Here is a 13303-nt window from a genome sequence, read left to right as displayed (position 1 = left end):
AAAGGTGCTCTTATGTGATAATGAAGAAAAAGGCGGCTCCATAAGACAAAATATTTGTCTAGGATCACACAATTTGAGACCAGTTAATGGGTCAAGTACATAACAGTTAGGTCGAGTAGATTGGTCAAGTTATTAGACCTGCAGGTCTAGAAAAAGTTTTATGATTTTTCGAGGCTTGCACAGGTGTGTATCAAGTCATGTTTTCGCACATAATTAGCACTATGTCACTCAGCCTGCGTGGAATTTAAATGTGGGTCCCTTAGGGTGCTATACGATATGCTGCTGCCCTTAGGGAGCCTCTTTAATGACCCTGCCCTAGCTACCTGGGGTACCATTTACTAGGAACTTACAGGGGTGCTAATGTACGTTGCCAGTTGTAGCACATTTAGACAACACCTTGTTTTAGGGAAGGAGCACTGGCCATGTGGTATGGTTAGCGGGCCTCAGTGCACTGTCGGAGTCGAAAATCAGCATCTATTAGCTAAAATGGGGGCAAGAAGTGGGAGGGTAACTGCAACAAAAGACCAGTTCCCTGCAGGGATTTCTGAATGGCTGGACATATTGCTAACGGGAACTTCTATCCACAATGTTTAAACATTATCTGCAGTTGTAAAGAAATTTGATGCCTGGGGGTCTTAGTCTTCATGAAACTTTTTTTTAAATCTCATAGACTTGATATCTTTTATTCCTTCTTAAAAGTGCAGCCCGAACATCTCAATCTAAAACCTTCTAGGATTTCGGATGGACATTTGACTGTGCTGTATTTTATTTGTAATAAGAATAATTACGCTATTTTTTACTGATACATACAATTTGGCTAAGTATATGTAATTTTAAATTACAGAATGTTTTGTAATAACATATACAAATGAATTCCTTCCTTTTAAAGCAATACTTTCTTGAAATACTTAATATTATATTAATATTAAAAATTCGATATTACTTATTTAGGGTAAGTCAACACAGATGAGCAATTTTTACATTTCTAGATTCAGTCCCAACTCTGGTCACTGATGGGTTTGTGTAAATTTGTGAAAGTAGGTTTATGTTCAGTCTGTAGTATAATAGTTCTACTATGCCTTTACATGCACTTCATTCAAGGATCCTAATCTAATAGTTTGCCACATCTAACAATAAATTGTCTTTGACTCTGTGACGATACTTCCAGTTACGTCCGTTAGCAGGGCATTTTCCTCACTCCCTCTTACTTTCCGCACTCACATGTAGGGGAGCACAATATTTCCTTGCTATTCGGAGCAAGGAAAGTTAGGCACACATAAGTGTGGGAAAGTGCACATCTCACTTGCCTCTGGCATTATGAAATCGAAAACAGTGTGTGAGATCAGGTCAAAAAGTACATTCATTTGCAGTTGCTGTCATCGAGCTTGTCTGTAGTGCTCACAAAAACCAATCCCAAGAAACTCCTAAAATGTTTATTTAAAAAAGCCACTTCAATAAATGTTTTAATAACTCTTTGTTCTACTTTTTTTCCCCACAGAAAGGGGTGTGTGTTTACCAACAGTATCGTTATGGATACTTTTTGTTTACATCGAAGCAGCAATTAGATTTAAAGATCTAAAGAATTTTCACGTAGACCTTTGCCGTCCATTTGCTGCACACTGGTAAGTTCCAATTGTTTTGTTGTTGCTGCAAATGCATATGTTGATTACATGATCAGACATACTTGTGTTTGCAGGAGTGACCTTTTAACAGCTTGATTACTGCTATACCACCAAATTTTACTTGGCAGTTACACTGTTCTCCAATCAATCTTCACCTTTATTGGCCCTCGAGTACTCAAAAGATCATTTAAGGAGGTCACTTCTAGAAAACCCTTATAGATAAGGTGACGTAATCTTCATTGCAATCCTACCTTAAAGGAACCTCATAATGTACTTCTGTATTTTCTTCTAATCGTACTAATGGCTCACAATCTACTCTCTTAGCCATGATGTGAAAGGTTAGGGGATACCTTGTGTGTTTTGTCTTGCATGTTCTGCACCTGTTCGTTGACATGGCAAGATTTAAAGGGCTTTTGAAAAAAATTGTACTGCCCACAATACGTTTGCTGTTTGCCTTTTAAGTGAAGAACTGTTATAAAAGTGTACTTTGTCTTCTCTATCCTTGGCAAAGGTGGGCTGAGTCACCTAGATGAATGTACTAGGAACAGTGCACTGGCCACAATAAACGCCTGCATGCCTCTCCTCTCCATGCCATTGTTATTGCCTAACCAGATAAAATAAGTTGTGCCTCTTCCTGGTTTTTGTTTTCCTTGCTGTACATTGCTCACTTTTGCAAGTGGGATAATCTGCAAGTGTGCCCCAATGTTAATCAACTTCCTCTTCAAGACAGTTTATTTTTAATCCTGATGGTTATATAGTATAAACCTTGCCACATAGAAAGTATTTTTTATGTAAAAAGGCTATTTATGCTCCGGTTTTCTTTGTATTGGAGACTTTAAGTTAATAGCACTGGTCAATCTCTAATTATCGCATATCCAGTTGGATTTGTATCATGGTCTGCGCCCTATCCCTTCTGTTAATGTTCTTTGCCTCTAGCTGTGATGGGTATTTTGCAAAACACATTCCTCATGCTACCTTGTCCCTTCCTTCATAAATGTAAGTCATTTCAGATTAGCTGTGATTTCTGTCTCCATCCTGGTTGAATGAGCAACTCTTTCATTAAAGGTCTTCCAATCTTTAGAGAATAAGTGGAGGAGATTGTGGGGTGTTCTCATTCAAATATTTGCATGGAGAAATCACCCCTGCTGTTCAAGGTTAGAATGCTTGTTTGTTCTGAAATCCCCATGAAAGCAGAAGAGCTTGGATTCTATTTCAGTTATTCTCTCTGCATTAAGCTACGCTCTTATTTATTTATTTATTCAATTTGTAGAGCGCACTGTCACCTTGCAGGTATCCTGGCGCTAAGCATCTTAAAGAGTAGGAGTGAGTCAGGCAGAGGCAGCCATCTAATTCTTAGGGAAACTGCCAGGTTTTAACACGTCTCCTAAAAGGGAGAAGTTCTCTAATTTGCCTAATCTCCCAGGCGAGTTTGTTCCACAGTCTAGCTGCTGCCACTCCTGACCTGACTTTCTTAAATCTTGGCACCTTCACCAGTCTGGCCGAGGACAAGCGGAGCAGTCTCGAGGGAGTGTACCAATCAAATTGTTTGCGCAGAATCACCGGTCCGCCCCCATGAAGGGCTTTAAAAACCAGGCAGAGCGATTTAAAGTGCACTCTCTGTCTCAGGGGGAGCCAGTGAAGTTTTGCCAAAGCCGCAGAGGCACAAGACCTTCTAGACAGACCTAGCACCAATCTGGCAGCCGCTGATTGGATCCTTTGTAGTCTGTCCAGTAGGAAATTAGGGGAATCTAGAAGGAGAGCATTACAGTAGTCAAGCCTACTGAGGATGGTACACCTCGCCACTAAGGCGCGCGCCTGAAAAGGTAGAAGAGGGAAAATTTTGCGAAGGGACCTGATGATTGCAAAACAGGTGGCTGTTGTTTTTGTAACCTGGGCTTCCAGGGAAAGCTTGCAATCAAACATAATACCTAGATTACGGACAGTTTTTATTGGCTGCACAGTGTTAGAAAAGCCCGGGGCCAGAAATTGTTAGGAAGAGGACGAGGGATTTTATTCGCAGCACACACAATCACCTCTGTCTTGCCAGCATTAAATTGTAAGGAGTTGGCCCGGAGCCATCGGGCCGTATCCTAAGGCAATCATGGAAAACCTCCACAGACGTTGAATCCTCTCCATCGAAGGAGAGGAACATCTGAGTATCATCAGCATAGTTCACTTTGTCTATGTCATGAGATTTAATGACCGCAATCAAAGGTTTTAAATAAATGTAAAAAAGAATAGGGCTAATTGCCGATCCCTGAGGCACACCATGCCGCACATTAGAAAAGGTTTATTGAAAAGGGGGAGGGACAATGCCTGCTGTCTATTGTGCAGGAAGGAACAAAACCAGCGTAAGGCACAGCCTCTCACTCCAGCATCACTAAGTCTCTCCAGCAGAATGCCGTGATTTACCGTATCAAAGGCAGCAGACAGGTCAAGCAGAATCAATGCAACTGCCTGACCCCTGCCTGCCCGCCTCTGAAGCTCATCCATGACGGTCACCAGGGCAGTCTCCGTCCCATGTGCCGGCCGGAAGCTGAACTGAGCCTCTTCCAGCCAGTTGTGTGGTTCACGGTGCTCGGAAAGTGTGATGGCAACAGCACATTCCACAATTTTAAATGGGAACGGCAATAAGGAGATGGGTCTATAATTTTTAGAACATTCCGGATCTAAAGACGGCTTTTTCAGTAGCGGTACACTAGCACTTGTTTCCATTGTCTTGGCACTATTCCACTCACCAGCGATAGATTACAGATCAGCCGAAGGGTAGGGAGGAGTTATCTTCAGATCTTATGTGGCACTGGATCCAGGGTGGAGCCGGATGTAATACCATGTGCCATGCGATTAAATTCTTCCGCTGAGAGTGGCCTGAACTCCGATAGGGTTTCAGTATCCTGCCACCCCAGGCCATTATCCACACCCTCCGACTCCTCCCTAGTAGGGACTCCTGGGCACCTGGCATCAGATACGGGGTTCCCGGCGGCCAGCTGGCCACCCGCAAGATCATTAATAATCAATTGTATCTTTTCCTGGAAGAAACTAGCCAAATTCTCGCAAAGGTCTTGAAAGGAAACTATTTAATTCTTAGAACAATCAGGGCTGGTAAGACTGTTCAAGATATTTAAAAATACTCCTAGCACTATTTGAGGCATTACAAATGATGGAGATGAAGTAGTCAGCCTTGGTCCTTTTTATCGCATATTTATACTCCTCAATTTTATGTTTCCACAGCAGCTTGTCTGTCTCCTTATAGCCATGCCTCCATCTCCTCTCAGCCTGTTTACATCCAAGTTTCAAGTCCTTTTAGTGAGGCATTAAACCATGGGGCAGACGCTTATCCTTTACCTCTATGCTTTTTAAGAGGGGCGCAGGTGTCCAGGATCGAAGTGATCCTTAGACACAATGAGGCATAGTTCTCCTCAACAGTTTTGTCGGAGGAGAAACTTTTCACGATTTTAAACAAAGGACCGTCGCTCCTCATGTGTGCGAGCGCCTTCCAGTTTCTGCTAACATATTCCGTCATTGGACGCCGGACTTGGGTTTGATGAGTTTTAAATTTAACACAGAATTTCACCAAGAAACGGTCTGTCCAGTCCATAGGAAGGACCTCACCCATCTGGAGAAGGTGGGGTTCGGAGATCACTAGATCAAAGAGATGGCCAGCTTTATGTGTAGCCTTAAAGACCTGCTGGTAAAGACCAAGACCTTCACAGGAGTAGGTACAAAAGGGGGTGGTAATGGACGGAGCATCTGAACCAATCAAGCACTCACACCCAGTCAAAAGATCTTGGTTTAATCCATTACTTTCAAGATATGGCAGGGCCCACTGGGACGAATTGGAGGGGCTTCTCCAACACCTCCCAGCGGAGCATAGAAAAAAAGGCCAAGAGATTGTTAATGAAGGCAAGCGTAGCACCAACAACTCTATTAAGTGTGCATTAGATGCAATTGACACTGCTGCTAGAAGTATAAATACCATTGTCCTAATAAAAAGACATGCATGGTTGAGGGTGTGGGGTTTCAAACCTGAGGTACAACAGACCATATTAAACCTCCCATTTGATAAGTAACATCTTTTTGTCTCGCAGGTGGAAACAGTTCTTGAGAAACTGAAAAAGGGCACAGAGGTAGCAAAATTAATGGGATCTCTACAAACTAACACCTATAGAAGTTCCTTTCATAAGCCCAATTTCAAACCAAGGGCAAGGACCGCTTCCACAAATACTTCTGGTTCACAATATAAAACTCAGTGACAAACTTCAGCAAACAAAACCTTCTACGAAGGTTCTTACAGATGTAACCATTTTAAAGGAAAAGGCAGAGGAAACAAAAACCGTTCCTCAAATACCAATACTGAGCAGTGACTCCTTTACCTTTCCCCCACAACACCAAACACCGGTTGGGGTCCTCATCAACAATTTCTCCAAAACTGGAATTTAGTTACAGACTTAAACATTATCCAACATGATAATTGTCTAGAGCTCATAACTCCTCCAAATATTTCACCTCTCAAACACAAACTATCTATGCAACATCAAATCCTTCTGCAACAAGAAATAACCGCTCTGTTGCCAAAAGGAGCATAGAACCAGTTTCACCACAATTTCACGAGTCAGGAGTATATTCACTAGACTTCCTTATTTCCCTAAAAGATGGATCTCTCTGGCCCATTCTACAGCTCAGACCACTAAATCATTACATATATCCGAACCTTTCCACATGGCCTCTCTTCAAGAGATCATCCCTTTATTGCAAAAAGGAGACGTTATGGCAACCTTAGATCTAAAGGACACATATTTCCATATACCAAATGATCCTCCATACAGAAAATTCCTCAGATTTCTATTTCAAGGAAATCATCACTACAAATTTCTTTCTTTGGGAGCACCAAGAGTATTCACAAAGTGCTTAGCAGTTGTGCAGGACATCTGCGCAGAGAAAACATTCATGTCTTGCCTTATCTAGACGACTGGCTAAAAGCAAACACATTCACACTTTGCAAACAAAACACTCAACCCTAGATGTACTACATCAACTAGGGTTCATTGTCAACCTAAAAAAATCTCATCTACAGACGGCTACTACTCAAGCGTTTCTAGGGGTCATGCTCAACACAAATCTTGTGTTCGCATCCCCAAACACAGGCAGAATACGCAATACACAAACTTTAATTCAGCAATTTCAAACATGAACTCGCATTCCAGCCAAAACATTTCTCAGACTTCGGGGCATGATGGCATCTTGTATTTACGTAGTCCCCAGACTAAATATGAGACCTCTACAACAATGTCTCTCCCAGCAATGAACTCTGTCACTTGGTGAACTTCACGATCTAGTGTTGGTAAACAGCAACACGTATCTACTCCCTGCAATGGTGAAATCCACAAAATCTATTCAGAGAGCTGCCGTTTCAAGACCCAGTTCTCCAAATAATTCTAACAGATGCATCCCTGACAGGATAAGGAGCACATCGCCACAGCCTTTGTATTCAGGAACTATGGGATTCCAAACACAAGAATCTCCATATCAATCAGCAAGATGTGTAAGCTGTTCCTCTAGTGATCAAAGCCTTCCTAAATCACCTACAGCATAAAGTTGTAATTATTCGAACAGACAATATGACAAAAATGTCTTATTTACAAAAGCAGGGTGTACACTCTTCCTCCAATTATTTGGCTTAGTTTAGAAAATATAGAAGTTAGCAAAACACCACAAAATTCGTCTGAACATGTATCGGGAACAAGCAGTCGGATTGCAGACTTTCTGAGCAGATCACAACAAGTCCGCGAAGGAGAGTTTCACCCCAATGTTCTTCAGCCATGCTTTTGCAAATGGGGATTCCCACCGATAGACCTGTTTGCAACAAAGGAAAACGTGAAATGCCCTCACTTAGCAAGAAGATACCTCAACCACCATCAATCCAAAGGCAGTGCTCTATGGATGAACTGGTGAGGGATATTTGCATACGCTTTTCCACTTCTTCCACTACTTCCGTTAGTGGTCAGGAAACTCAGTCAAACATCGCTCACCATGATACTAAACGCTCCTATATGGGCTCAACAACCATGGTTCTCAACACTAATGGAACTATCTCTAGTCCTACATGAGAAGCTTCACCTGGACCCAGACAATTTCACGCAAAACCGTGGAACATGAAGACATCACAGTCCCAAGGATGGGTATCTTGCAATTTTGCTCCTGAAGTCATAGAGTTTGGATATTTAAATGTGCCTCAAGAGTGTACAAACATTCTTAAAGAGGCTGGTAAACCAACTATAAGGCAACGTTATGCAGCAAAATAGAAACAATTTGTTATGTTCTGTCACAAACAAAACGTTAACCCTCTTTAGGCAAAGGTACTAACACTTACCTTATACCTATTGCATTTACAAACTTCAGGATTACATCTTGCTGCTATTGCAGCTTATGTACAAAATAGACAACACATATCAGTGTTTAAAATTCCTGTTATAAAAGCTTTCATGGAGGGACTTAAAAGCATAATTCCCCCTAGACTTCCACCTGCCCCAACATGGAAATTAAACATTGTCCTAACAAAATTAATGGGCCCGCCTTTCGAACCATTACATTCCTGTCAGCTGCATTATCTTTCATGTAAACTTGCCTTTTTAATCCCTTGGCTGCTAGGCGCACCCACCCCGTGCTAAGCCTTTTGGCTATTTGGGGTAGTTCGTGCTTAGGCCCCTGTAACTTTTTGTCCACTTAAGGTATTCACACCTTAAATAGCGATGCACTTTAGAACGCGCAGCGGCCGCGCCGTCTGCACGCCGAAGGAGCGCCAAAGGAGGGCCCGTCTGTGCCCATCCGTGCTCCGGACGTGCCCAGTGCCAGTCCCCCTGTCTGTTCACACAGGAAGCCGTACTCCACCAAATTACGGTACTCCCGCGATTTCCTTACTTCATTGAACGTTAAGAACTGCGGGGGTGTTAACCCTTGGAGGGTGGCCGATAATTTATCCCGGGAGTGTTCTGTGTGTAGCTTCCGCTTTCAGCCCACATTAAGCTACCATGCTCGAGATTATGTCGACCCCTCCCTGATCAAAGCTGGCTTGATTAATGCTAGGTCATTGGTTAAACATGCCGCAGATATTTCTGATTTGTTGGAGGAGAAACAATTTGACCTATTTTTCATAACTGAAACCTGGTTGAATGACACGTGCACCCCAGTGGTGGAGCTTGCTATTCCTCGGGGCTTTCAAATCTCGAGGGTGGATCGTCCACTTGGTAGAGGGGGCGGAGTCGCCGCGGTTTATAGGGATCAATGGGCCTTTTCCTGCGAGCCCCAGGATCAGCTGGCGGACGCGGAGGTGCTCCATTTTGCCCTTGCATTTAATTCACATTTTACAGTAGGTGGCACTTTGGTGTACCGGCCTCCGGGATACGCTGGGAACTTTGTGGGGACGGTGGAAGAGGTTATAACTCCGCGGGCTCTAAGATATTCAGGTTATCTCCTTCTGGGGGACTTTAACATTCATGTCGATGTCTTGGACTCCGCAAAGGCTATCCGCTTAGGCAAAGCCCTCTCTCTAGCCCACCTCAAACAGTGGGTTGGTGCACCCACTCATGTGGGGGACATCTTTTAGATCTGGTATGTTCTAACTTTGACATTGTCATGGCTCTGCCTGAGAATGTAACCTGGTCGGACCACAAGCTGATCAGGTTCTCCTGGTCTTTGGATGCCATCTCAGAGAGTGGTCCTCCACTTGCTCACTTACAGAGGATCAATCTAGACACCTTGACTGACCTTTTATCTTTAACCCGTCCACTATTACCTTTGGAGATGGAAGCAGCGGTCAGTACTTTTAACGTTTGGGTGGACCACGGGGCCTCCGCGTCCATCAGCAAAGGTTGTATTTGCAGGTTGCGATCTACTCCCTCCAAACCCTGGTTCTCACACACTCTTCGAGAACTGAAATTGGGATGTAAGAAACTTGAACGGTGTGGAGACAAGCCTATATGCCCGAGGCTAAGAGAGCTTTGCGGACGGCGCAAAAAAACTATTATGCGGCCATTAGATCTGCCAAAAGCAGTTATTACGCAGTGCGAATCTACAAAGCAAATAATAACAGTAAGGACATTTTCTCAATAGTAAAAAGCTTCCTATCACCATGTGCTGCACAACCAGTGTTGCCTTCAGCTGAGCAATGGTGTGAAGAGCTCTCTACGTTCTTTGTTGACAAAATTGCCAAAATTCAGGATGACCTTCTTGCCGTCTGCGACGGCTTCCGGTCCTCCCTGCATCTCCTCCCTCTACTATGCCGAAGCCAGGCGAACAATTTTCTAATTTTGCCCTGTCTACTGAGTCTGATATTCTTGCTGTCCTTTCGGCCTTGAAGTCAGGGTCTCCTTCGGACCCTTGCCCTGCTAGAGTCCTTGGGGGGATAGCGGAAATAGTTGTTAATGAGGTCACCCAGATTATTAATCTTTCTTTTCTTTCTGCCACTGTTCCGCTCTGTTGGAAACAAGCTAAATTGCTGCCACTTTTGAAAAAGACTGGGCTGGATCCTGCTGTGCCTTCCAACTATCGGCCAATATCATTACTGCCAGCCTTAGCAAAAGTTTGCGAGAAGATCACTTTCAAACAGTTGGACAACTTTGTTGAAACATCTCAGGCACTTCACCCAGCCCAGTCTGGATTTAGGGCTTCCTTTAGCACTGAAACAGCCTTAGTTGAAATGTCGGAGGCTATCTGGGAGTGCCTGGACGGAGGTGGCAGAGCGGGTCTGATTTTTATTAGACCTCTCTGCCGCCTTCGACACGGTGCCTCACTCCCTTCTTCTTACTAGATTAGACTCCATTGGCATTACTGGCAAGGCACTCGACTGGTTGACGTCCTTTTTAGATAACCGGACGCAACAAGTCTGGATGCCCCCATTTGCTTCCTCTCCAAAGAAACTTTCCACTGGGGTGCCCCAGGGGTCTACTTTGAGCCCCCTGCTTTTTAATATCTACCTGACCCCTTTGGTCTATTTGGCAGAACAGCTAGGAGCTAAAATTATGGCCTACGCCGACGATACCCAACTTTTGTTCACTTGGCCTAAGGACAATTTGGATACGTCGGCGGTTCAACTTTGTCTCTCTTCGGTCTTTCGTTGGTAACTTAAATGCACCGAAGGAAAGTCCGAGGTTCTTTTTTTATGGCTCCTTCCCTGATAATTTTAGCAATCTTATATGGCCCAATGATCTGCCCTGTCCAAAATCCATTGGTGGTCCAGCTAAAAACCTAGGAGTTTGGTTCGGGCAGGACCTCAAGTTTGAGGACCACATTAAAAAACTTACGGGGGTCTGCTTTTCTACCCTTAAAGCCCTACGTAGGTTTTTTCCGCTTCTCCCGGGAGAGGCCAAAGAGACAGTTTCCCGTGCACTAATACTTTCCATGTTGGATTACGCGTACGGTCTGTTCTGCGGCCTACCGGCCTATCTGATCCAACGCCTTCAGGTCATACAAAATGCGGCCGCAAGGCTTTTGTTTAACTTACCTAAGAGATCCAGTGTCCATTCTTATCTCCGCAGCCTGCATTGGCTCCCTGTTGCCCACAGGATCATGTTCAAAAGTCTTGTCCTTTCTTTTCGTGCTGTCCATCAGACTGGCCCTACCTACTTGAGAAAAAGGTTTAATTTGTACATCCCTAATCGATCCCTCCGGTCGGCCAATTTGTGCCAAATGACCGTGCCTAAATTTAAGTACGCCCGTCTAGGTGGTCAGTCTATCTCGGTCCGAGCTGCGAGGGCCTGGAATGCTCTCCCCCTGTACTTAAAGACTGCTCCGACCATTACGGCCTTCAAGAAGGGGCTGAAAACTAACCTGTTTAACACCACTTTGTAAACTATTTCTCTTTCCCTTGTGCCCTCTGAATCGTCCTTACCTTTCCGCGCCAGGATACTATTTTAGTAATAGAGCACGCTACAAAAGTTTTTATATCATATCATATCATATTTGTGTCTTTTTCGTCATCATCTTGAGGGATCTAAAGGTACCTAGGGTTTGTGGATTCCCCTGGAGGGGACTGAGAAATTGGCAAAAATACAGCTAATTGTTGTTGTGTTTGTTTGTTTTTTTAAATGGGGAGAAAGGGATTCAGAAGAAAGCGTCTGATTTTTCCCTGCAAAAGATATCCACAAAGGTTTGTGGTGCTAAAATCACAATATTCCCAGCTTTTAGGAACAGGCAGACCTTTGTCAGAAAACCACATTTTCTACACAGTTTTGGCATTTTACTAGAACATAGCCTATTTTTACTTTTTTTTTGTGCTTTCACCCTCCTCAGATAGTGGTTGAAATGTGCGGGAAACCAATAATGGATCCCGGAGAACTATACATTTCTGAAAAGGAGACAGAATTCTGAATTCAGCAAGGCATCATTTGTGTAGATCCTTCAAGGTTTCTCTATAAAAACTAACATTTGAAATATAAAAAAATTGAAATTGGGTTGGAAAAAACTGCAATTTGTTCCAACGCTTTCACCTGTAACTTCTTCTAATATGGAAGATATTTGAAAACAATGTACCGATATGTCCGCTGACCCCTTCTTATTGCGGGGATGTATAGGACTTGTAGGTTCACCATGAACCTGCGGTACCCAGAGGCAATAACAGTGCTGCGTCTTGCAATGTTTTTTCATTGTGCAACGGGCATATTGCAGTTCATTTGGTAAAATATAAAAAGATAAAAATAGGTACCAAGGAAACCTATATATTTCCGAAATGGGAACAAAATATAGAAATTAGAAGCAATAATTATTTGCACATCTCCGAAATTGTGAGTATCCATACAAGCATGTGAGTTAGAGGACATTTTTCAAAATGGCTTCTTTTTTACACATTGCCTTACATTTGAATAGCAGAAATGCAAAGGAAGTCAATTGGTAATAACACTTGTTCTACTATGCGGTGTTCCCTTAAGTCGCCTGATAAAAATGGTACCCCACTTATCTGGGTAGGTCTAGTGCCTGCGACAGGAAACAGCATAACACGCAATGTGGATACATCAAATTTTTCCAGTGAAAACTGACCCTTTTTGACAATATGCCTAGCTATGGATTTTGGACCCTAGGTCTGCCAGCACCTAAGGAAACCTAGCAAACCTATACATGTTTGAAAATTAGATATCCAGGGGAATCAAGGATGAGGTGACTCGTGTGACTCTGACCAGTTTCTGTTACCAAAAATCCCTTGCAAACCTTTCTGCGATGGAAAGTTCTGGAATTTGTGTGGATCCGCAAACATCAACCCACTCATCATTCACTCCCCTCCCCAAACCCCCCTTCCCAAAGTCTCCTGATAAAAATTGTACATCACTTGTGTGAGTAGGCTTAGTGCCCGCGACAGGCACTTCAAAATTATCGATTACAAGAAGACCTTGTTTTGCGAGGGAGCCACCTGCGTTTTTGACGTTTTGGGCCATTTCCTGTCGCAGGCACTAGACCTACCCAGACAAGTGAGATACTATTTTTATTAGGAGACTTGGGGGAATGCTGGATGGGTGGAAGTTTGTGGCTCCCCTCAGATTCTAAAAACTTTCCATCACAGAAATGTTTCTTTTTACAAAGTCTGAGGTTTGCAAGAGATTCTGAGTAACAGAACGTGGTAAGAGCCACACACGTCACCCCATTCTAGCTTCACCTAGGTGTCTAGTTTGAAAAAATTTACAGGTTTACTAGGT

At 43.4% G+C, this 13303-nt stretch overlaps 1 protein-coding gene across 2 annotated transcripts in view; it reads left to right on the top strand.

Moving 5' to 3' along the window:
* MACO1 (macoilin 1) overlaps positions 1-13303 on the top strand; it is a 328965-nt gene that overhangs the window by 108457 nt on the left and 207205 nt on the right. For both annotated transcript variants that reach the window (XM_086957686.1, XM_086957687.1), the window contains exon 4: positions 1499-1622. In XM_086957686.1, coding sequence (XP_086813812.1) covers positions 1499-1622 — 124 coding nt within the window. The remainder of the gene's footprint in view (positions 1-1498; positions 1623-13303) is intronic.

The sequence above is a fragment of the Lissotriton vulgaris genome, chromosome 2_1 (genome assembly GCF_964263255.1).
Source record: "Lissotriton vulgaris chromosome 2_1, aLisVul1.2, whole genome shotgun sequence".
In the NCBI taxonomy this organism is placed as follows: Eukaryota; Metazoa; Chordata; class Amphibia; order Caudata; family Salamandridae; genus Lissotriton; species Lissotriton vulgaris.
This window is presented reverse-complemented; position numbering and strand designations above follow the sequence as displayed.